General features: G+C 48.9%; 1 protein-coding gene across 1 annotated transcript in view; it reads right to left on the bottom strand.

The window, feature by feature from the left end:
* The window catches only part of LOC119964258, a 159,463-nt gene that overhangs the window by 41,273 nt on the left and 92,979 nt on the right, over positions 1–25,211 (bottom strand). Inside the window, exons 10-11 of the mRNA XM_038793537.1 lie at positions 5,667–6,023; positions 5,246–5,536 (exon numbers count right to left, since the gene is read on the bottom strand). Of these exons, the coding sequence (XP_038649465.1) occupies positions 5,246–5,536; positions 5,667–6,023 (648 nt within the window). The remainder of the gene's footprint in view (positions 1–5,245; positions 5,537–5,666; positions 6,024–25,211) is intronic.

Here is a 25,211-nt window from a genome sequence, read left to right as displayed (position 1 = left end):
GGTCCCCCATTTTTTTCATTTTATCATGGCTCACAACCTGCCTTACTCCATTGAGGAGGTCAGGACCATGACCAAGGATTGCCAGGTCTGTGCAGAGTGTAAACTGCACTTCTATCGGCCCAACAGGGCACACTTGGTAAAGGCCTCCCGCCCCTTTGAGCACCTCAGCATCGACTTCAAAGGGCCCCTCCCCACCACTGACCGTAACGTGTACTTCCACAATGTTGTTGACGAGTACTCATGATTCCCCTTTGCCATCCCATGCCCTGACATGACCTCTGCCACCATCATCAAGGCCCTGCACACTCTCTTCACCTTGTTCGGTTTCCTCACCTACATCCATAACGATTGGGGTTCCTCCTTCATGAGCAACGAGTTGTGTCAGTTCCTGCTTAGCAAGGGCATCACCTCCAGCAGGACGACCAGCTTCAACCCTCGGGGAAACGGACAGGTGGAGAGGGAGAATGCAACGGTCTGAAAGGTTGTCCTTCTGGCCCTACAGTCTAGAGGTCTCCCAGTCTCCCGCTGGCAGGAGGTCCATCCCAATGTGCTCCACTCCATCTGGACGCTCCTGTGCACTGCCTCCAATGAGACCCCTCATGAACGTATGTTTGCCTTCCCTAGGAAGTCCACCTCAGGGGTCTTGCTCCCATCCTGGCTGACAGTCCCAGGGCCCGTTCTCCTCCGGAAACATAAATTGGATGCCCTCGTCGAGAAGGTCCTGCTCCTCCATGCCAACCCACAATATGCCTACGTGGCACATCATGACGGGCGGCAGGACACAGTCTCCCTCTGGCATTTGGCACCCGCAGGTTCCCCAGTGACCATCATCCCCACCCCCGACCCTACACCGTCTCCCTCCACCACTACCCGGCTACTTTGGGATTTGGCCCCCGCAGGCCCACCGGCGACCATCACCACCACCCACGCCCCTACACCCCCCCCCCCCCCCCCTCCCTCCACCGACGCAACTACGGGCGAAGAAGAAGACAACACGCTACCGGACGGGCAGGTCTCAACACCAGTGCACACACCACAGCCGGGACTGAGGCAATCACGGCGGAAGGTCAAAGCCCCCAACAGACTCGATCTTTAAGTCAACTTCACCCCCACTGGACTCTTTTTGAACAGGGGGTGAATGTGGTAAATCACTGTTAGTGTATTATATGTATTGTGGTAAACTGTTACTGTTCTACATGTATTGTGGTAAACCACTGCCTGATGGCTCCACTGTGGTTCCTCCCCTCGGTATAAAGGTGGCTGATCTCCGGCCCTGTCCCAGTTTGGGATCAGTGTTCAGCTTATTAAAGCCACAGTTTTGTGCACTACTCGTCTTGTGTTAATTGATGGCACATCACGCGGCAATCACAAGAACAAACAAATGTGTATCGACAGAAAAATTAGAGAAAGACCTCATGCAGAGGACCAAAATAGATCCAACAAATACCTCAAAGAAGATGCAACAAAGACCCCAGAAGGAAAGCAATGAAAAACCCCAGAAAGGAGGCAACAGAAGGCATGGAATGACGGGCAATAAGATACCCCAGAGAGAGGGTACCAAATCGCCCCAGAAGGAGGGCATTGAGAGAATTACAGAATGAAACAAGTCAGCACTCTGCCAGTGACAGAATGGCAGGAGTGCAAAGACCACTAAGCCAACTGGATGCCTCACATGTACGAAAAACCATTGAGCTGAAAGAAAAGATTCAAATGCTTGCAAAAAGACTTGAAAGTAGTGTTTGGATGCTGTTAAGACAGGTGGAAATTAAAGTGAAATTTTCCGGTAAAAACATGATGGACGTTTCATTCGGAAGAAACGCAGAAATTAAAATCCTCCAAAAAGAAGCTAGAAGTTATTGAACATAAAGAGGACAGTAAGAAGTCTTACAACACCAGGTTAAAGTCCAACAGGTTTGTTTCAAACACGAGCTTTCGGAGAACTGCTCCACATCATGGCGACCATCGACACCTCAAACTGCCGGCTCAAAGTGGAGAGGATCTCCAGGAAGATCGCGCACATAGACGAAGGAGCAGTGCTCTGAAAGCTAGTGTTTGAAACAAACCTGTTGGACTTCAACCTGGTGTTGTAAGACTTCTTACTGTGCCCACCCTAGTCCAACGCCGGCATCTTCACATCAACATAAAGAGGATTCAGCAATGGAAGTAATAGAAGTACTTAAAATAAATCTGCAAAAAGAGTTAAATCTTCAGAGAAGAAATTAAACCAACAAGAGAAAATGGCTGATGGCAAACTTGGGAGACAGGAAAGTTCCAAAGACAGGAAAGTTCCAAATAGTTATAAAATGCAGTTCAGAAGAAAGGTGAATTAACAAAGACTGTGGAGAATTCGCCAAACTACATGAAGAGGCAACTGGAAAATAAGAACATGTCCAGTGAAGAATTGAATGAGGAGAATGAAAGCTTGAAGAATATGTTTAGAGAAGAAAATAAGGGGTGTAGTGCTCAGAAAACTGAAATGTGGTTAGAAAACTGAAATCGAGCTATTGAATTTAGAACTTTCAAGTTTCAACAAGCAACCTGAAGAAACTATTCAGAGACTTCAGAAGGAAGCTTGACAGCAGCACCACCCACATCTGCAGACTGGCTGGCAGACCTGGTGGAATTTCTCCATTTGGAGAAGATCAAATACACCATCCGAGAGTCGGAGCAAGGCTTCCTCAAAGCATGGGGGCAGTTTGCCGGCCTCTTCCAAGACCTGTTCGAAGTCAACAGCGAGTAGGGAAAAAGTGAGAGATGGGAGAAGACAGACAGGGACACAAACTTCTGGGAGGGAGGGGGGGTGGAAGTGAGGAGGGAACTCAGGGGAATGGCAGGGAGAAGCACGGGTGTGGGGGGGAGATAGGGCAGAAGCCCCCCCCCCCCCCCCCCCCCACCCCGCACCTCAAACCACAAGGCTGGCAACAGAAAACATAAAGGGGAGCGGGTAGGGAAAGGGGAGAATAGGCGCTCAGGGACAGATCACCCTGAACGAAAGAGGGAGATGGCAAAGGAGGGATAGGTGGGGAGAAGAGAAAGGGGGTGGGGGGGGGGGGGGGGGGGGAGGAAACACCAAGACTGACAATATGTATATAAGAACCACATGTGCTGTAAATACTAAATATAAAGTGTTACTATATATAAATTGAAAATACCAATAAAAATATTTTTTTTAAAAGAAGGAAGCTTGACACTTAAAAGTAACCGAAGAGTTAAAAACATTGAAACTGACAGCAGAAAAAGCAATTCAGATACAGAAAGAAGTTGAGGCAATGTACCAGGAAAGGCTGCTGAAATGGTCATACAAATGGAAAATATGAAAATTGTTGATGAAAAAGATGCTGAATTGAAACACTGGAAAGAGAAAGAACTAAAATCAACTTATCTTAAAAGGCCTTTGGAAATTGATCTCTTGTCTGTCACAGGAAGAGCTCTCAGTTACAAAACAAGAACTGAAAGAAGTAGCTATGGTCTTACAGCTGGGACAGAGGACGTCATTGCTCGGCAACACAAAGCAATGAAGGACACGGTCACATATTTGAAAAATGAATTAAAGAGGAGAAAGGCTTGAAAAGCTATCTTCAGATTACAATAGTCCATTATCAGAGAAATAAACATAATCACAGGATCTAAAAGTGCCAGAAACTACTGTGGCCATTCCTTCGTGGGATTTGGTAGAACTGTCAAGACATAAGGTTATCTGATTTCAAGCAGCAAGGATAGAAAGTAAAATTGTTATTGCAATACTCTGTTAAAGGAGGGGGGCAATTATTTTTTTTGAAAAGAAAGGGGGATGTGATGATATGTGCCTGCATGCATTATAATGTAAAGGTGCTCGGCAGAGCAAGGGTTAATGTGGGACTGGAGAGTGGTGCTGCCCACAGTGTGATGTTTGTACTCATGTGGTAAGAGACTTTCAGAGAACAGTCCATTAGCACTCTCCGTAAGCAACTAACCTGCATTGTGGAGCACACCATGCATGACCATAACAAAATCTGTAGATAATTAAAGTCTGTCATAAAGGCATTCATGTTTAAACACACAAGTCTCAGGATCTCATCAGTGAGCCACCATCACACCAAAACAAAGAACCCAAATTATGACAGGGGGCAGAGGAGAGAAAGAAATGCTGCAGTGCCCAATGGAAGAGAGAGCGATACTGTGGAGTCCAGGCCTGAAACACTGAGGGTGGTGGAGAGAGATGATGCAGGGTCTGGGGGTGAGATTATGGCTGTGACACCAGTGAAATTGTTTTGTATCAATTTAGATTGCCCAATTCTCCTTTTTTTTTCCAATTAAGGGGAAATTTAGTGTGGCCAATAATAATAATCTTTATTAGTGTCACAACATGGCTTACATTAACACTGCAATGGGGACGACATGGTGACCTAGTGGTTAGCACTGTTGCCTACGGCACTGTGGACCCGGTTTTGATCCCAGCTCCGGGTCATTGTCCGTGTGGAGTTTGCACATTCTCCCCTTGTCTGCATGGGTCTCACCCCCACAACATAAAGATGTGCAGGCTAGGTGGATTGGACACGCTAAATTGCTCTTAATTGGTAGAAAATAATTGAGTGCTCTAAATTTATTGAAAGAAAAACACTGCAATGAAGTTACTGTGCAAATCCCCTTGTCGCCATACCACGGCGTCTTATTGGGTACATAAGAGGGAGAATTCAGAATGTCCAATTCACCTAACAAGCACATCTTTCAGGAATTGTTGGAGGAAACCGGAACACCCGGAGGAAACCCACGCAGACACGGGAGAATGTGCAGACTCCATACAGACAGTTACACGGGCGGGAATCGAACCTGGGACCCTGGCGTTATAAAGCAACAGTGCTAACCACTGTGCTCTCGTACCGCCCCTACCCTGCCCATCTTTGGGTTGTGCTTAGTCAGAGCGTGGCATCGTTGATCCCACCCCTCACCTTTTCTTTCTATGTGCTGGACTATACAACGGAGAATGCCGTTGTTGGTGCCAGCTCCTTCGACTTCGCTTTTCTCATCTGCTCTCGGCCTTTGCTGATCGTCACTAAAATACCTCACAGGGAGTGTGAGCTTGTGAAATTTTGAAAAGTGGTTTCTTAAAAGATTTCCTTGTTTCTGAACCCTCCCCAAAATCTGTCTTTGACTCAACATCCATTTTTCTCATGTCTCTGTGAAATACAATAGGAAATCTTTCACTGGAGAAATGCATCGTGTTTTTTTTGCTGTTGAAAGCAGATTTAATTAAAAAAAAACTTACATTTTACATCCAGGGTTATGTTGCCTTCATCCAAATACGCGAATTTCCTGTAAATGACGGAACATTTGACGATCTTGTTGTGATCCTGGTATGATGGGATGAAGCTGTAACAGCTTCTGAGTGTTGACTGGGCTTCACCTTTGCATTGACCTGCTGCCTGACCAGAGATGCCAGTCCAGTTGAGACTGGCTTGGTCCTCTCGGTCAACATTGGAGGACGAACAAATCAAACTGCTATTCATCCCCTCAACCAATTCTGTGGAGGATGAGATAGTGGGTTTTCCCGGACGAGCTGCAAGAGGAAGGAAAGGGAAGGTAAAGATCGTCAAGTCTGATTCTGCATTCAGTTTATGAAAGAAATTGTAAATAGAGGCAGCTGAAACTTGTGCAAGGCCAAATAATAATGGAGAAGGAATAATTACCATAAACACTGAGATTCAAACAATTCTTTTCTGTCCACTTGTCCACGTTTTTTATTTCAAATCTGAAGCAGTAACAGTTAGCATGGGTTGTCTGAATATTACTTATCTGAAGGGAGCAGTTTTTCTGGCTCAGGTCTCCGATCAATTCCACTCCAGTGTACTCGTTTTTCTTCTCATTGTTGTATAATACTGTAGAATCAAGCTCACATGGGGCTCCTAACCATATGGCAGTTATATCAGCTGTTGGTATATTTTTGTGAGGATATTCAAAAGAACATTGAAAAATCACAGACCTCCCCTGCAATGCAGAAAGTGAATGAGGAACTGAAGCACTCCATTCACCTGTAGCCATAAGACCTGGAGAGGAGAAAGAGCAGGAAACACAATGATATCAGTGGGCCCTAAATCCTCTGTGACTCCTGAAATTTACCATGGCAATATCTGGTTCTGTGCCATTCAATTATTTTTCCACAATTTCATGAGACATTTAAATGGAAGATTTATAACAAGAAAATTGAAGTTTCGTAACTCCCACCTCTGAGAGACAAGGCCATGGATTCAAGTACCAATGCAAAGAAGATGGAAATGTTTACTCTTTAATGGAATGTGGGCCTCATTGTCATTGTCTTGTGCGTCCCTCATTGCTGTTGAACTCAGTGGCTTGCTGGGCCATTTCAGAGGGTCTGGAGCCACATGTAGACCAGACCAGGTAAGGATGGCAGATTTCCTTCCCTAAAGAACATTAGTTAACCAGATCGGTTTTACAACAATTGATAGAAATTCACAGTCACCGTTATGGAGACGAGGGGCTGGAGTTTACTCCGCTCACTGCCAGTAGTGGAGTTCCCAATGTGGGGGACGAATCCAGTGTCAGGCAAAGCCGATCCGTCTCCGAAGCTTCGATCCCCCGCTGGTGGTGGCATCGGGTTTTGCTCCCAGTGCCATCAAATTGAATCATTTGCATTCTTTTGACGGGCTGGACACCGGATTCTCCATGCCTCCTTGATTCTCTGGCCCGCTGGGCTGGGTAGCACCTGGGCATGGAGTGGTACAAGTATTTCCCAGCATGGCCGTACGCAGTGAAACTCACAGTGGATAAAAAGGCTAAGTAATTAAGGTATGTGCCCCCCAAGTCCATAGGAGGGCCCCCTCCCTCCCACAATGCAAATTCTTCCACCCTTCCATACCAGAGACCATATTAGAGACCCCAAATATCACCCCATAACATTGAACAAAGAACAAAGAAACATACAGCACAGGAACAGGCCCTTCGGCCCTCCAAGCCTCTGACGACCATGCTGCCCATTTAACCTAAAACCTTCTATGCTTCCGAGTTGGCATCCTTCTATTCATGTATTTGTGAAGATACCTCTTAAACGTCACTATCATACCTGCTTCCACCACCTCCTCGGCAGCAGGTTTCGCACAGGCAGTGACCCAAGTGGGAATCAAACCTGGGCTCTGACTCTGTGAAGCCATAGTGCTAACTACTAAGGTCCCAGCAGGTATCCCCGCCTAGCCCCTTCCATGGGCTCTGCCTGCACCCATGCCACCAAGCATGGAGCCGGTTGCTGGCTCATAGCATCATCCCCGCACCCCAGCCCACAACCTGGTGCTACCCAGATGGTGGGGTATCACACAATCCACCCAAGGATACCCACAGTTGACCACACAGCAGGGCGTAGGACAGAGGTCATCGAGCGTATCATAGGCCTGGGCAGAAGGCAATGTATCAGGGGAACAGGTGGGTGTGGGAGAAGGATTGGAAGGGGGGACATGTGGGGGCAGGAGCTCCATTGAAACCATGTAACCCATTGGACCTGGATTGGCATGGGGGTATGCACCATGCTAACGTGTCTCTCCTTTATGCCCTGCAAACAATGAATTTTGGAGTTCAGCCAGGATTGGTTGGCATCTGCCTGGCCATGTGCCCTTGCAGACACACTGAGGCTGCATGAACAGCAGCTACTTGGGGAGGACCCTGCAGAACAGGAGTTTGCCCCAGAGGCGCAGGGGCCAGCCAGTGAGGCTGGTGGGCCAGCCGTCCAACAGGCTGAGGAGGGGATGGGAAGGGGAACCAGCATCAGGCCTCGTGTACATCGGAAGCGACTGCCATTTGACCAGCTGGACCAAGCACGTTGCCAAACACGTCACCTGAGCAGGGAGATTGTGCGACATTTCTGCCGGATTATGGCGCACCTTGAACCGCGGGGGTTTCGGGGAGGACACCTGCTCCTGGTGGCCGTCAAGGTGATGGCGGTCCTGAACCTCAATGCCACAGGGTCGTTCGAGTCCCCGAGTGGGGACCTGTCTGGGATCTACCAGACCTTTGTGCACAGGTGCATCTGCGCCATCACGGATGCCCAAAATGCCTGGGCAGTAGACTAAATAAACTTTAATGTGGACCAAGCCCATCAGGTTGCCCAGACAGTAGGATGAACCACTAGCGCAGGAATGTCCTAGGTCCAGCGGTGATCGATGGGATCCATGTACCCTGACAGGCACCGGCTCACAAACGACATCAATACGAAGAGATTCCATTCCATGAACGTGCAGGAGGTGTGTGACTGCCGACTGCACATAATGCACATCTGCGCCCGATACACAGGCAGCGTGCACAACGCATGTGCCCTGGCACAGTAGTCAGTGCCCAACACCTTTGATGCACTCCCTCGGGTGAGGGGTTGGCTCTTGGGCGACAACGATTATTCGCTGCGGTCGTGGTTAATGACGCCTGCCCGGAGGTCTCAGACCGACGCTGAGAACCGTTACAATGACGCCCAAGTAGCAACCAAGAGCGTCATTGAGCGGTACATCTTGATTCTAAAAATGCAGTTCAGGTACCTAGACAACTCTGGTGGGGCCTTCCAATATAGCCCAAGGAGGATCTCCCATATAGTACTGGCCTTCTGTGTCCTCCACAACATCGCGCTGCAGAGGGTGACATTTTGGAGGAGGAGGTAGAACACCGAGCCTCATCTGATTAAGGATGGGCAGGGCATGTCCTGGGGAGGCACAGGAGGTTGCACAACATATATGGAAGGACATGCGTGCATGGGACAACCTAACGCCCTCCAGATTCGCTGACGAGGCAGCTTCATCACTAACCGCTGAACCGTCCCTTCACACCTCAATATGGTGGCACAGTGGTTAGCACTGCTGCCACACAGCTCCCAGGACCCGGGTTCAGTTCTGGTCTCAGGTGACTGTGTAGAATTTGCACTTCCTCCCCGTGTCTGCGTGGGTTTCCTCCGGGTGCTCCGCTTTCTTCCCACAGTACAAAGGTGTGCAGGTTAGGTGGACTGGGATGATAAATTGCCCCTTAGTGTCCAAAAGTTAGGTAGAGTTACTGGGTTACTGGGTTAGGGTGGAGGTATGGGCTTAAGTAGGGTCCTCTTTCCAAGGGCCGGTGCAGACATGATGGGTTGAATGGCCTCTTTCTACACTGTAAATTCTATGAATATACTCCACCCCTGCACCCCTATGACCATTCCCCCTGGTTATGAGGGTGGGGAGCGGGAGATGGGTCACACACCAGATAGGCCCTACTACATGGTGCGCCTACATCTCTGGCTTAGTCTCCTGCCACATCTGAGGGCGACCTCAGGTGGAACGTCAGACTGTCCTGGAGGCCCTACTCCGTGTCTTCCTCCAACACCCACACCTCACATTACTGGCCCTCAACACAACACCACCCCCCCCCCCCCCCCACACACACACACACACACACACCAACACCTCCCTCCTCCCCCCACTGCCCCGGCACACCCTCTGCACCCAGCCCAGCCTATCCCTCACACCCCTCAGACAGGGGACCAAGGCAGTTTGGAACATTTGTGAACTGGTGTTTATTGTGATATATACAAGTATGGTGCCCTAGTCCCTTATGTGTGCTTGCCCCAGTGCCAGCTTAACAGCTGTCTAGCTTTCTAATTTTACTAATGCTCCTTCGAGGTGGATCCCCAGGCGGTACATCTGATTTGGAGGCGGCCTGCTGCGTATCTCACCCTGTGGCCTGGCTCCCATTTGAAGGCCGTTCTCTGGGAGCGACTGGACCTGGATGGGCCCGGCAATCTTCTCGATAGCACGGTGGTATAGTGTCACCCTGTCCTGCCCACTATCCGTCGGATGCAACAGGGACAGGTGTGGGGTGGGGAGGGGGGGGGGGGGGGGGATTCAGAGGTGCTGTGGTGTTCCAGCACCTCCCCTGCGGGAGTCACCAGCACGGGCCCCATCACCTCCTCCTTCCTCAGGGTGCCCGCCCGATGGCCCCCAGGCTACTCAGTGGGCCGGGTTGCGGCCGGAACGAGTTCTGGGGGCTCTGCCATCACATGACGCTGCCAGCCCTGGAGGCCCTCTCTCATCTCGACCAGGGTCTCAATCCTTGCAGCCATGGAGCACAAGAACTGTGCCACATCCCTCTGGGACCGGATTAGGTCGTCGAGTGCTGAGCTATTGCTCTCCAGACCCGCATCCACGACCCGTTGCGACTGGCCAAGCTCTGGAGCGCCACAGCAATGTCCATGTACATCGCTCCCTGTGACAGAAGTGCCATGTCCTGTGTCTCAGCCACTGCCTGCACAGTGTTCCACAGACCTTGGGCATCCTGACCCATGGCCATGACCCTCGCATCCAAGGCTTCCACCCTTTTGGTGTCACCTGGGTAACATGCATAGTCAGCACTGCCTCCTGCTCCTGCAGGCGGTTGGACACCTCCAAATGCACCTGCAGGCGTTGGATGCTGCTGACATCCCCTCCTGTAGTCCCCGGCTCTGAATCTGCATCTCCAGCATTGATGAGTCTGCCCTTTCCAGAATCGCAAGACCCGTCTGGACAGCAGCTAGTCCCTGGACTGGGTTGCCCTTTAACTGTCTGTCCCCTCTGGGGTTCCTACCTATACCTGATGCACCACTGCTTGTGTGTAGTGTGCACCAGATAGTGCCCCAGGAGCCTCTTCACTAAAATGACCCACCGAGGTGGGTGACAGCAGTGAGGAGAAGTCGGTGACATCCCCGGACTGATATTCCGGGGTTTTGAGCGGTTGCGGCTGGAGGCAAGGGGTCCCAGATTGTCCCGCTTCGTCGAAAGGTGATCCTACAAGACATAAGACAAGACGCATGGTGAGATTGTGGGTGGGTGTGGTGTGGGGGTGTGGTTTGACTCACGTGCCATGGGGACATCACAACATATTGAGGCCTCACTTGTTTGTCTCATGCTGTGCCTCGGCTACAACCCAGTCTCCCACCCGACTGACCAGATCCATCTTCTGGCGGTTGTGGACCGTCTTCTCCTTGGGGAACAGATAATGCAGGGTATGAGACACTCACAGGTTTAGTAAAGGTAATGGAATCAGTCGAGTAAAAATTATTATTCACATCAGAAGCATATATACACACACAGGACTTGGTTTGGTTCACCAGTTCTTTCTCTCTGAAAGCCTGTTCTAGCCAGGCCGACCTTATATACAACAGTTCCTGCCCTGTAGACAACGGGGGAGTGCATACTCCTCGAGCCACGCAGGGACTATCATCAAACCTGTCCAGGGTGCTTTGTGGGGGATATTACACCAATCGCCCCCACAAGTCTGAAGACCCCCTCAAGGGAAGATGAGGATGATATAGACAATTCGAAGACGAAGAAGAAGTCAGGTATACTGATGACGATGAAGGAACTGAAGAATCCGGCTTCAGCCCCGCAGGCTGTGGGTGACGCAGGCACTTTGGCCGAGGTATGCAGAGTGACTGAATGCGAAGCGCTGCAAAAAAAGAAATTGAGCCAGCTTGATGTCCATCGATCCCATAGACTTTTAGTTCCCGTTTGACAGTCTGGAGAGCAGGTTCTGCCAATCTGTTTGATGCGGGGTAATAGAGAGCCGTATGGAGATGCGGGATTCCGTTTGATTCCATGAAGGCAGTGAATTCCTTGCTAGTGAACAAGGCATCGTTTTCCATAACTCAGACCACTAATCCGTGTGTGGAAAAAGAAGCATGTAGTTGGTCGACAATGGCGCGTGAGGTGATAGATGACGTTCAATGTATCTGGCAAAATCTGTGTGAACCTGTGCCCAGGGACACTCAGGCCACTCCCACGTTTGTAGGGATGCTGCCACTGGAGTTTTTTGATGGACATGACAGATGGTGCAGCTTTGAGTGAGCAACTCTATGTCCGAATCTATGCCAGGCCACTAGACACTGCTCTGGGCCAGCATTTTCATTTTGGCCACTCCGAGATGCGTGGCATGAAGGTCCTTCAGGATCAGCAACCACCATTTTTCGGGAACGACAACTCTGGTACTCCAGAAGAGGACCCCTGACCTCCACGGTCAACTCTGCCATCTTTGTTGAAAAAGTCTCCAGTAGCTCTGTGAGCTGTTGGCGTGGGCCACAGGTCAGAACCATTGTCAGACTTTGGATAGAATGGGGTATTACTGTGCGTCCAGTCGTGGATTTATGTCATCATCGCAGGCAAGGAGTCAATGAAATTCAGCACCGACATGACTTTGTACATCTTGGATCGGTCAACGGCTTCCTCCGACAATAGGAAGCAACTCATGATATCCATGTGTGTAATCAAAGTTCTGGGGAGGTGCTCAAAAGAATATTGAATGGCCACCAAAAGTAGGGCCCACCTATGTTTGCGGGCCAAAGCAATCGGCGGTACCGCTTTGACTTCCCGAAACAGGCCCAGCAGTGTTTGTAGTCCATTATAATAAAAAAATGACCATCATACAAATGGATTCCAAGGCCGGAATCAGGGTCAGCGCCAGTTTGATGCCGGTCTATCATGCTTCGCCCCCTCCATACCAGCACTATCGTGCCGCGTGCCGTTTCATTGCGGTTTGCGTGTCAACGGCCACCCACCCACAATACTCCACTACCGGTGGGCCGGGTTCCCAACGGCGCAGGCCACATGTGGCCCCAAGCGTGCAGGAACCCGGAGTGCCGGCTGCAGACAGGGTCCAGCGCTGCCACACTTGCCCGGGGTCCATGCCACTGGCCGGGGGGGCTTCTGCTAGGGCTGGGGGGACTGGTGGGGGGTGGCCGATGGTGGGCTGTAGGGTCACGGTTGGTGGGTCGGGTTCACGCATGGCCGGTGCCATGTTTTACATCGCGACCAGTGCAGGACGTCAGCGGTGTGCTTTCGCGGCCCGGGACCCGGCCAATCTCCGGTCGTTTATGGTGCGATCCGCAGAGTTTCACTCGGCACCGGTGCTAGCCCCGCATCGGTACCAGAATCGATGAGGGTATTGCACCAATTTTTCTGTCGTGAAAGTCCACACATGCTCCACTGGTATTAACACTTAGTCTTCCAAACGGAGAATCCAGCCCTCTGTTTCAATATGAGCATAGTCACGCTCCACGGCCATCAGCATTCTGAAGGCACAAGCAATGGGCCAATCACGGCCATCACAGGTACGGTGAGAGAGCACTGCACCAATCCCATAAGGCGAGGTGTCTCATGTCAAGTATAGGGTTCTAGCACGGTGGCACTGTGGGTAGCACTGCTGCCTCATCGCGCTAAGGTCCCAGGTTCGATCCCGGCTCTGGGTCACTGTCCGTGTGGAGCTTGCACATTCTCCCCATGATTGCGTGGGTTTCGCCCCCACAACCCAAAGATGTGCAGGTAGGTGCAATGGCCACTATAATTGCCCCTTAATTGGAAAACAATTGGATACTCTAAATTAAAACAAAATTATAGATTTCTGATGGCGCCATAATGCATAAGAACGTAGGACAAGACAAACGCTTAGTTCACCAAGTCTTGTGCTGCACTTCACGTTCACGACTTGTCTTTCTGCAGCAACCAATGGAGGGGGGGTCAGCATTGTAGCCAAATCCATCAGGAAGTGCCCATAATAGTTTTTAAAAAATAAATTTAGAGTACCCAATTCATTTTGTCCAATTAAGGGGCAATTTAGTGTGGCCAATCCATCTACATCTTTGGGTTGTGGGGGCGAAACCCACGTAAACACGGGGAGAACATGCAAACTCCACACGGACAGTGACCCAGAGCCGAGATCGAACCTGGGGCCTCGGCGCTGTGAGGCAGCAATGCTAACCACTACACCACCATGCTGCCCACGAGTGCCTATAATAGTTAACCAGGTCCAAAGCAGCAGCACCCGGGTCTATCTCCATTCAGAGAAGATGGCCATTGGAACACAAATCGGACCCACTCAGGGCACAGCCAGGCAGTTCAGCTATATTTCTGGATGTGCGTCAGTCTCTTCAGGATAATCCACATGTGGGTGTGAGCATGGGGTCGGCAAGTAGCATGGCCCGTGAGGGCAGGGCGGCACCTATCATGGTGCCACAGGTTGCGGAGGCCCAGGATATGCCATCTGCTCCGTCGGAGTCTGGAGAGTGTGTGCGCCAGTACTTCTGATCACGACATCGCTGTCCTGCAGTCTCGCAATGGCCTGCCCACGGAGGTGTGGGGTTGGCGTGGAGGGCAGCGCTTGAGGGCATTAACTTCCATTCCCTCCAGCTCTTGTTCACCCTGAGCAGCAGTTTCCTGTGAGAGAACAATTTGTGATGTCTGTTTGAAAGTCAGGAACATTCCCCAAGCAGACGCTTCTGAATATCAGGGTCATTAATGCCGCAGTCTAAACAGTCCCTCAGCATATTTACTAGCACAGCACCATAATCACAATACTCAACAATTTTTCTTAGCCGGGAGATAATTGATTTGTGAAATGCAACGGTTTCCGGTGCCGCTGGAAACGCAAGGCCCCGAATAATTCCAAAAGTATGTGCACCGCAGGCTGTTAGCAGAATTACAGTCTGGCGTTCATTTTTGGTAACATTATCCATCCTGAAGAAATACCGGAGATGTTCTGTGTACTGGGGCCAGGATTCAATTGTCAGGTTAAAAGCATCGAACCTTCCAAACAGAAGCATAGTGAACAAGCAAGATGTACCTCAATCCCAAGCGAGCGAAAGCAGCAACAGACGGCAGAGGTATACATCGACAGCTTCCAGTTGCCAGTTTTGTAAAGGCAATGGAATCAGTCGAGTAAAAATAAAGTACTGGTTTATCCACAGCAGAAACGTATATACACACAGAAACCAGTTAGGCTTCACATGTCCTTTTTTCTGGAGGCCTGTTCTAGTCAGGCCGACCTTATATACAACAATCCCTGCTGATAACGGGGGAGTGCATACTCCTCGAGCCACACGGGGACTATCATCAAACCTGTCCGGGGTGCTTCGTGCAGGATATTACAGCGGGCAGCACAGAGGGCCCATGGCTAGTGGCCGGCCATGGCGGGCGGTATGGGTTTTCACATGTGCTGCAGCATGGGTTGTGAGTGGGTTGCTGACGGCTCATGTTCAGTTGCCCTTGCGGCAAGGTGCACGTGGGGTGGGAATGCCAGGTGTGGTGCCAGGGGCACAGAGGTATTGAACAGATGCACATTTTTATGTTTTATTTGGGATTGCTGGCCCATTAGCATGTCTTGAATGGCTCATGCAGTCTTTCAATTTAGTATACCTTATTCCCTGCTCACAATGTGCTATTCTTTACATTAAGGTGACCAAATGGAGACTGGGCGATCTCTTTGTGAATACCTCTGTTCAGTTCACAAGAGTGAACGTGAGCTTCCTGCTATTGTCATTTTAATTCTCCACCCCTCAACCACTCTGACCTCTTTATCCTTGCCCTCTGACAGTGTTCTAATGAAGATTAATGAAAGCGGAAGGAAAAGAGTGCCCCCATGGCACAGGCCCGCACACCGATCGGTGGGCCCCGATCGCAGGCCAGGCCACCGTGGGGGCACTCCCCGGGGCCAGATCGCCCCGCGCCCCACCAGGACCCCGGAGCCCGCTTGCGTCGCTTGGTCCCGCCGGTAAGGTAGGTGGTTTGATTCCCGCCGGCGGGACTGGCATGACAGCAGCGGGACTTCGGCCCATAGCGGGCCAGAGAATCGCCAGAGGGGGCCCGCCGACAGGCGCGCGCGATTCCCGCCCCCGCCGAATCTCTGGTGCTGGTGGGGGGTCGGAGAATCCTTTTCCTTATGTTGGGAAGCAAATGAAGGTGGTTGGGCCAAGGGCACTATCTTGAGGAAATCCTGCAGTGATGTCCTTCAATTGGGATGATCGACCTTCAGCAACCACAACCATCTTCCTTTGTGCTAGGTATGTCCCCAATCAACAGAGAACTCCTCTCCCCACCCCCACCCTCGATTGTCATTGTCTCCAGCTTTGCTAGGGATCCTTGATATCACACTTAGTTAATTGTTGCTTTGATTTCAAAAGCAGTGACCCTTATCTCCCCTGGAATTCAGCTCTTTTATCCATACTCGAACCAAGGCTATAACGAGGCCAGGAGCTGAATGATCCTGACAGAACCCAAACTGAGTGTTTGTGCGCAAGTATTAAAATAGAAAATGCTGGAAAGACTGTAAAGTCTGGCAGCATCTGATTCAAGTCTATATGACCCTGCTTCAGAATTAAAGAGAGGCAGGCATGTGATGAATTGAAGAGAGGGGTGGAGCAAAATAGAATGTCAGTGATAGGTCAGAGCTAGGAGAGATTTGACAAAAATGTCATGGGCGTTAAAGATTAAAGACTAAAGAAGGTGAGAATGACATAAAGCAGAATGTGTTAAAAGCGGAACAAGGATCAGCACTCTGTGAAATCTTATTCTACTAGTAACACAATCCTCTATCTTACCTTTATGCCACTATTAGTACCTTTTTTAGCTGGTGAGAATGTTTTTCCCTCCAGCTGGTTCCTTCACCAGACTCAATCTGACAGTCATATCCTTTAGAACCTGACCAGCTCAGCGTGCAGTGGTGTTGCTGAGCCACACTTGGCGATGGGCAAAATGGCCCCCACCATTGAAGTTCACCACTTGGAGGAAGCACTGAGCATGGCAAGGGTGCACAATTACTCTGGGTGGGTGACTTCAATGTCCATCGCTAAATAGCAATCAGCAGTTTTCCTTGGCATGTTTGATGCTATGATGGGTTTTTACAACCATTGTTTTAATGGTCCAGCGTTGGACTTTTAATTCCAGATTATTTTTCATTGAATTTAAATTCCACCATCTGCTCTGGATCTATAGGTTACTGGTGCAGCAACAATATGACTACGCCACTGTTTCCCCCCCACCCTTGTGGAACAAGAATATATGATGTTAACTGATTCACTGAATTGCTACAAGTGAGAGTTCGACCTATTTCTGGCCGGCGTGGAGATCAATGTAGAGCCAGGATGAACACATGTTCATAGTGTTGATCACCTAAAGGGGTACAAACTTTGTGCACTTGAATTAGAATCATTACATTTTACAGTGCAGAATAAGGCCATTCGGCCCTTCTGCATCAGCTCCTGAAAGAGCTACCTAGGTAGTCCCATTCCCCAGCCATATCTCCACAGACCTCTAAATTCATCACTTTCAAATATATATCCAGCTCTCTCTTGAAACTTCCTATGGAATCCATCTCCACCACTCTCCCAGGTAGCGCTTTCCAAGAACAAAGAACAAAGAAAAGTACAGCACTGGAACAGGCCCTTCGGCCCTCCAAGCCCGTGCCGACCATGCTGCCCGACTAAACTACAATCTTCTACACTTCCTGGTCTGTATCCCTCTATTCCCATCCTATTCACGTATTTGTCAAGATGCCCCTTAAATGTCACTGTCGTCCCTGCTTCCACAACCTCCTCCGGTACAAAGTTCCAGGCACCCACTACCGTCTGTGTAAAAAACGTGCCTCGTACATCTCCTCTAAACCTTGCCCCTCACACCTTAAACCTATGCCCCCAAGAAATTGACTCCTCTACCCTGGGGAAAAGCCTCTGACTGTCCACTGTCTATGTCTCTCATAATTTTGGAGACCTCTATCGGGTCGCCCCTCAACCTCCTTCGTTCCAGTGAGAACAAACCAAGTTTATTCAACCGCTCCTCATAGCTAATGCCCTCCATACCAGGCAACATCCTGGTAAATCTCTTCTGCACCCTCTCTAAAGCCTCCATATCCTTCTGGTAATGCGGCGACCAGAATTGAACACTATACTCCCAAGTGTGGCCTAACTAAGATTCTATACAGCTGTAACATGACTTGCCAATTCTGATACTCAATACCTCGGCCAAATAAGGCAAGCATGCCGTATGCCTTCTTGACTACCTTCTCCACTTGTGTTGCCCCTTTCAGTGACCTGTGGACCTGTACACCTAGATCTCTCTGACTTTCAATACTCTTGAGGGTTCTACCATTCACTGTATATTCCCTACCTGCATTAGACCTTCCAAAATGCATTACCTCACATTTTTCCATATTAAACTCCATCTGCCATCTCTCCGCCCAAGTCTCCAAACGATCTAAATCTTGCTGTATCCTCTGACAGTCCTCATCGCTATCCGCAATTCCACCAACTTTTGTGTTGTCTGCAAATTTACTAATCAGACCAGTTACATTTTCCTCCAAATCATTTATATATACAACAAACAGCAAAGGTCCCAGCACTGATCCCTGCGGAACACCACTTGTCACAGCCCTCCAATTAGAAAAGCACCCTTCCATTGCTACTCTCTGCCTTCTATGACCTAGCCAGTTCTGTATCCACCTTGCCAGCTCACCCCTGATCCCGTGTGACTTCACCTTTTGTACCAGTCTACCATGAGGGACCTTGTTAAAGGCCTTACTGAAGTCCAAATAGACAACGTCCACTGCCTTACCTGCATCAATCTCTTCGAAAAACTCTATCAAGTTAGTGAGACACGACCTCCCCTTCACAAAACCATGCTGCCTCTCACTAATACGTCCATTTGCTTCCAAATGGGAATAGATCCTGTCTCGAAGAATTCTCTCTCGTAATTTCCCTACCACTGACGTAAGGCTCACCGGCCTGTAGTTCCCTGGATTATCCTTGCTACCCTTCTTAAACAAAGGAACAACATTGGCTTTTTTCCAGTCCTCCGGGACATCACTTGAAGACAGTGAGGATCCAAAGATTTTTGTCAAGGCCTCAGCAATTTCCTCTCTAGCCTCCTTCAGTACTCTGGGGTAGATCCCATCAGGCCCTGGGGACTTATCTACCTTAATATTTTTCAAGACGCCCAACACCTCGTCTTTTTGGATCTCAATGTGACCCAGGCTATCTACACACCCTTCTCCAGACTCAACATCCACCAATTCCTTCTCTTTGGTGAATACTGATGCAAAGTATTCATTTAGTACCTCGCCCATTTCCTCTGGCTCCACACATAGATTCTCTTGCCTATCCTTCAGTGGGCCAACCCTTTCCCTGGCTACCCTCTTGCTTTTTATGTACGTGTAAAAAGCCTTGGGATTTTCCTTAACGCTATTTGCCAATGACTTTTCGTGACCCCTTCTAGCCCTCCTGACTCCTTGCTTAAGTTCCTTCCTACTTTCCTTATATTCCATACCGGCTTCGTCTGTTCCCAGCCTTCTAGCCCTGACAAATGCCTCCTTTTTGTTTGGGGGCTCAGTCCTGGGATCTTTGGGATGGTAGACAGTGATGATTTGGACAATAGTATATATGAAAGAGACTCCAGGTTTGTAATAGCGTAACATAATAGCTGCCGAAGCTACTAATGCCTTTCTTCAGGTGGAAGACTTGACTTTGGTTTATTTACAAGGGCTCCAAAAAGACAAGTTAATTATATTGGCAAGTGAATTAAAAGTAGAGTTGTTAGTTAAAGCTACGAAGGCAGAGATATATGATGTATTACATAGAACATAGAACAGTACAGCACAGAACAGGTCCTTTGGCCCTCGATGTTGTGCCGAGCATTGTCCGAAACCAAGATCAAGCTATCCCACTCCCTGTCATTGTGGTGTGCTCCATGTGCCTATCTTGCGGTCAGGGATATAACCACCCAATTTACGGAAGCTTTAGCTTTAAGAAGAATGACAGCTAAGATAGAAATAGAAAAGTTGATGCATCACATATTATGGCCTATCCTTGGAAGTAAAACCTGAGCAGAGATCTAACTTTCTGTCTAAAATTTTCCGGGGTTAAAGCATAGGGTGTCCTTATATGCCGATGTCATGCTGTTGTACGTGTCAGAACCGAGTGTGTCGATAGGGGGAATATTGCAGCTGCTTCGAGTGTTTGGGTCTTTCTCGGGGTACAAACTAAATCTAGATAAGAGTGAGTATTTTGTGGTGTCTCGGCCGGGATGGGGGTCAGGGGTGGGGGGGCTGCCATTCCGTAGGGCAGGGACTCACTTTACCTGGGGGTGCAGGGTGCCCGGGAGTGGGGGGTGGGGCTCCGCAGGTACAACATTTCTAGTTTGGTGGGGAGAGTGAAAGCTAATCTGGCAAGGTGGCGGGTCGGGTATAGGTGGTTAAAATTAAGATGTTGCCGCGATTTCTATTTATTTTTCAATGTCTGCCGACTATCCTGCCAAAGGCTTTTTTCAGAGAGATTGAGGGAAGAATTATGTCATTCATATGGGGAGGGAAGGTGGCCAGAGTTAGAAAGGTGCTACTACAGAGGGGAGGCAGGCAGGGGGTTTGGGTCTTCCGAACCTGATGTATTACTACTGGATGGTGAATGAGGAGAAGGTGCGGAGCTAGGTCAGAGGGGTTGATTTCCAGTGAGTCAGAATGGAGGAGAGATTGTCCCGGGGGTCGGGATTGAAAGCACTAGCAACAGCGCCGCTCCCGATAGCCCCGGGGAAGTACTCAGGGAGCTCGGTAAAATAGCTTCATTGTGAATTTGGAGGCAGTTTCGCCAACATTTTGTTTTGGGGGCAGGGTCAAGGGAAATGCCAATTCGGGGGAACCACAGATTTGAGCCAGGGAGGTGGGATGGAAATTTTCAGAAATGGGAGGAGAAGGGGATTAAGACACTGAAAGATTTGTTTCTTAGGGGTCGGTTTGCAGGATTGAAGGAGCTGGAAGCGAAGTGTGGGCTGGAGCAGGGGGAAATGATTAGATACATGCAGGTTTGAGATTTTACCAGAAAGGAGATACAGAACTTCCGGGAGGAGCCGGCCTCCACATTGCTGACGACAGGGGGACTGGAGAAGGGGGTAGTGTCAGTGGTTTACGGAGCTATTTTGGAAGAGGAGAAGGCACCACTGGAATGGATCAAAGCAAAGTGGAAGGAAGAGTTGGGAGAGGATATGGAGGAGGGGTTCTGGTGTGAGGTGCTCCGGAGGAGTGAATGCCTCCATCTCGTGCGCAAGGTTGGGGCCTATGCAGCTGAAGAAGGTATACAGAGCAGACCTCATGAGGGCGACGAAGAGACAATTCTTTTAAGGAGTAGAAGATGTGTGTGAACATTGCCGAGGGTGGGGGGGGGGGGGGGGGGGGGGGGGGGCTAAACATGTTAATATGTTTTGGTCCTGTCCAAAGCTAGAGGATTACTGGAAGGAGGTTTTTTGGTTAATTTCTAAAGTGGTGTACGTGAAACTGGACCAGGGCTCCCAGGAGGCCATATTCGGGGTGTTGGACCAGCCAGGGTTGGAAGCGGAGGCAGATGTGTCGCCTTCGCCTCATTGATTGCCTGAAGGTGGATCCTGATGGGTTGGAGAGCTACCTCTCCACCCTGTGCCCTGGCGTGGCTGGGAGACCTGTTGGAATTCTTGACCCTTGAGAAGGTTTAGTTTGAACTGAGGGAAAGGATAGAAGAGTTCTACAATTCATGGCATTATTCATTGTGCACTTTCAAGAACTGGATAACATTGAACATTAGTTGGAGGGTTGGGTGGGAGGGTTGGGGGGAGGTGGCGATGGGTGTTAATGGTGGCTATGGGTGATTCCTGATTCCTTTTTGTCATTTGTTTATGTGAATATGTGGACGAATGTTTTGGGTTTGGTGGGAGGATGATATCGTTGTTATCGATATGGGGATTGACAGATTTGTTACTGATTATTGTTTATTGTTGGTGGGTGTAAATATGGGACAAAATGTGAAAAAGGAGGAGAATAAAGAAGAATTAAATAACAAAATCCCCCTTCACCTGTTCAAATTTAATAACAAGATCCCATAAACCGGAAAACCCTTTTCAAAGTTATGGCCCAGCACATTGCACTCAAGACCTGTTATGGATGCTCCTGATGCCTTTCTAAAACAGCAGGTTTGAATTTCTTCCAGAAAACAGTTCTTTATTTTAAAGTTATCAATCAGTCTGGAAACAGCTTTTAAAATGCAGATGGAGAAAAAACGTTCTTTCAACCTGTGCAGAACAAAACCAGTGCAAACTCAAAGCGAAAGTAAAAATAACTCCCAGGGCCACAGCCCAGCTCCAATTCTCTAATCTTGGCAAGCATTATTAGTCTGTTTCTTCGCCTCTTCCAGGACGGGGTGGGAAGTGTATATATTGTGCAGCAATTACAGTTGTGGGGAAGAGGTTGGAGAGCATCTTTTCCAGTTTGTCATTTTTGAATGTAAACAGCGAGGCTGATTTATTTGCCCTCCAGTCCCACTGGCATTTGTGAAGCACCAAGTGTCAGTTCTAGCTGGAAACAGCAGCCCTCACAATGAATTGGTGGAACCTGGGACCTTGCTCAATATTAGGGGCTGGTTTAGCACAGGGCTAAATCGCTGGCTTTTAAAGCAGACCAAGACAGGCCAGCAGCGCAGCTTCAATTCCCGTACCATGCTCCCCGAACAGGTGCCGGAATGTGGCGACTAGGGGCTTTTCATAGTAACTTCATTTGAAGCCTACTTGCGACAATAAGCGATTTTCATTTCATTTACATTTCAATATCAGTCATTGTTCGTATGTTCTTTTGGTTAGTTGAACAAAATAATAAACTAGTCCCAGCAGCAAGATTAAATGCAAATATAATGTAAATAAACATTGATAATGCAATGAATGAGAACTGAGCATGTTCAATGTGATAGATTCAAAGTATTTAAGTTCCCAAACAGGAATTTAGATTTTGATGATTGTCAATGTGGTTTATACAGAAAGAATTACATGGAAGTTTAATTCATTATAACATTTGTAGTCAGCTGCACCCTATACTCCGCCCAGAACCACATTCAAGTAAGTTACTGACCTTCTTGTTTGGAAGGCAAATCCATGGAATGGTTTCACTGAGAGCAGCGCAGTGCCACAGTGGTTAGCACTGCTGCCTCTCAGCGCCAAATGACCGGAGTTCAATTGCAGCCTTGGGTGACTGTCAGTGTGAAGTTTGCACGTTCTCCCCATGTATGTATGGGTTTCCTCTGGGTGCTCCGGTTTCCTCCCATAGTCCAAAGATGTGCAGGTTAGGTGGAGTGGCCATACTAAATTGTTCCTTAGGGTCTAAAGATGTGCAGGTGAGGTGGGGTTACGGGGATAGAGTGGGGGAAATGGGCCGAGGTAGAGTACTCTTTCAAAAGGTTGGTGCAGACTCGTTGGGCGAACGTCCTCCTTCCACACTGTAGGGATTCTATGGAACCCACAATAGCACTCGCTATCTCAGGGCAAAAATGTCAGAGTGTGGACTTCCAGCAAATGTTAGGCCATTTATCTGCACTTGCAAATAGAATAGGGTTAATGTGAAAAAAAAAATCAGAGTCCGCTCATGGGTGCGTTTAGAAGAGTGTTTCTCGGCGGCTGCAGCATCGAGAAACGCCACACTGTTCAATGGCAAATTGCCACGTTTTTTGGCCTCGGTGGAACGCTCTGTCGAGACCGCACTTACATCACTTCCTGCACTGATGTGTTCAGCTCACCAGTGCAGGAAGTGCATTCGCGGATCGCGGCGGTATATTTAAAGGCAAACCAAATCTTTCCACCCCATCGGTATCCCTAACGCGACCTTCAGACTTGACCACTGCACCCAACCTACCTCTTCCGGGGTCCACAAGCACCCCCTCATTCCACTTCTAATGGGTAAGGCACCCCGGGCCTGATCCCTGCCATGGGCAACCTGGAACCTTGGTACTGCCGGTCTGGCAATCTGGCAGTGCCCCTGCCTGCCCAGCAGTGCTACCCAGGCACCCTGGCAATGCCTGGGTACCACCTTGCCCAGAGTTCGACCACAGGTGCCATTATGCCTGGTTCGCGCATGTGTTGAGGCATCGTTTGGGAGGCCGTTAGTTCCCAGGCCCCAGGTGAATACGATGCAGGCATATTTAAATAGGCCTAATGGCTCACTTAAATATGTAGCTCTGGATCTCACCCAGTGAGGACGAGATCCATATCGCGACATCACATGAGATTTCATGAAATTCTGCTTTTCGCGAGATTCAACGACCTTGTCCCGACATCAAGTCGGGTGCAATGAGGCCATTAAAACGTGCCCATAATGTCTGTTTCTTCCCTAATACGATGTGCATCAGAAGTGTACGTGTGCTTTCTGTCCACCATTTTGGGGCCTTACTCAGCCGCTCAGTGTCTGACAAATGAAAGCTGCATGACCCAAAAGGAGCCATTCAACTCTTAATAAGTGGCTGAGCTATTTTAGGCAGTTGAAGCAGATGTTCAATGTTAGCTTCCTTCTGCCCCAACCTGCTGCCATTCTCCCCGCAGCACTGTTTTAATGTATTTCCATCACTCCCTAATTAAATGTTACATTTCTAAAATACACTCATACATATTGTGGACACATTTCAAGCATTTTGAAATTCACCAGGTCTGAGTAGATTCATTTACGTTATTTAAAGTGAAATTAAGGCTATGAACCATTTTATTCCTCTTTACAATTTTTTTATTCGTTCATGGGACGTGGGTGTCGCAGGCTGTGCCAGAATTTATTGCCCTTCCCTAATTGCCCTTGAGAGGGTAGTTAAGAGTCCACCACATTACAGTGGGGCTAGAGCCACATGAAGGCCAGACCAGGTGAGGACAATAGATTACATAAAGTCGAGTAAGCAGCATCAACTCAACTTTTGCTGTTTAAAATTTCAAAACTCACATCCTTGTTTCCAAATCCCTCGGTCCTCCTTATCTTTGTAACCTCGTACAGACTTCATTAGATCACTTCCCTCTCCTCCTTCTGACATCTTGCGTAAACCCGATTGTGATCACTCCTACCATTAGCAGCTGCATCATCAGCTGCTTAGGCCCCAATCTCTGGAGACCCCTCCCCCGCTGCCCTCCTCAGCTCTCCTCCGTCTGTCTACCTTGCATTCTTCGTTTAAGGCACTCCTCACCTCTTTGACCAAGCTTTCAGTCATGGGATTAATATCTCCTCACATGGCTCAGTGTCACATTTTGTTTCATTGCTCTTGTGAACCTCGGGATACCCCATTAGATTGTTGTTGGCGAGAAATGAAAAGACCAGCAAAGTGCTCAAAAAGGCAAGAGTGAAGAGCATAGGGCAACCCCTAATAACGGCAGACATAAATCCGAGGGAGGAAATGATGGGGTGAAAATGTGTGTTCATTCTGATAACAGCTGCATGCAAGAAAAATAGGAAGTTTGAAAGAGATGTAAATCGATGTCACGAGAAGGGAAAATTACACTTAAAATAAGTCAAAATTAAAATTAGACTCTCTGTACGTACAATCTGGCAATTCACCACCAAAGATAGAATCACAGAGCACTGAAGGAGGCCATTTGGTTCATCACAAATTCTTTGAAAGTGCTATATAATTTGTCACAGTCCTCTGGTCCCCTAGCTCTGCACAT

The sequence above is a fragment of the Scyliorhinus canicula genome, chromosome 4 (genome assembly GCF_902713615.1).
Source record: "Scyliorhinus canicula chromosome 4, sScyCan1.1, whole genome shotgun sequence".
NCBI lineage: Eukaryota > Metazoa > Chordata > Chondrichthyes > Carcharhiniformes > Scyliorhinidae > Scyliorhinus > Scyliorhinus canicula.
Note: the sequence above shows the minus strand (reverse complement) of the source record. Positions and strands in the feature narration are given on the sequence as shown.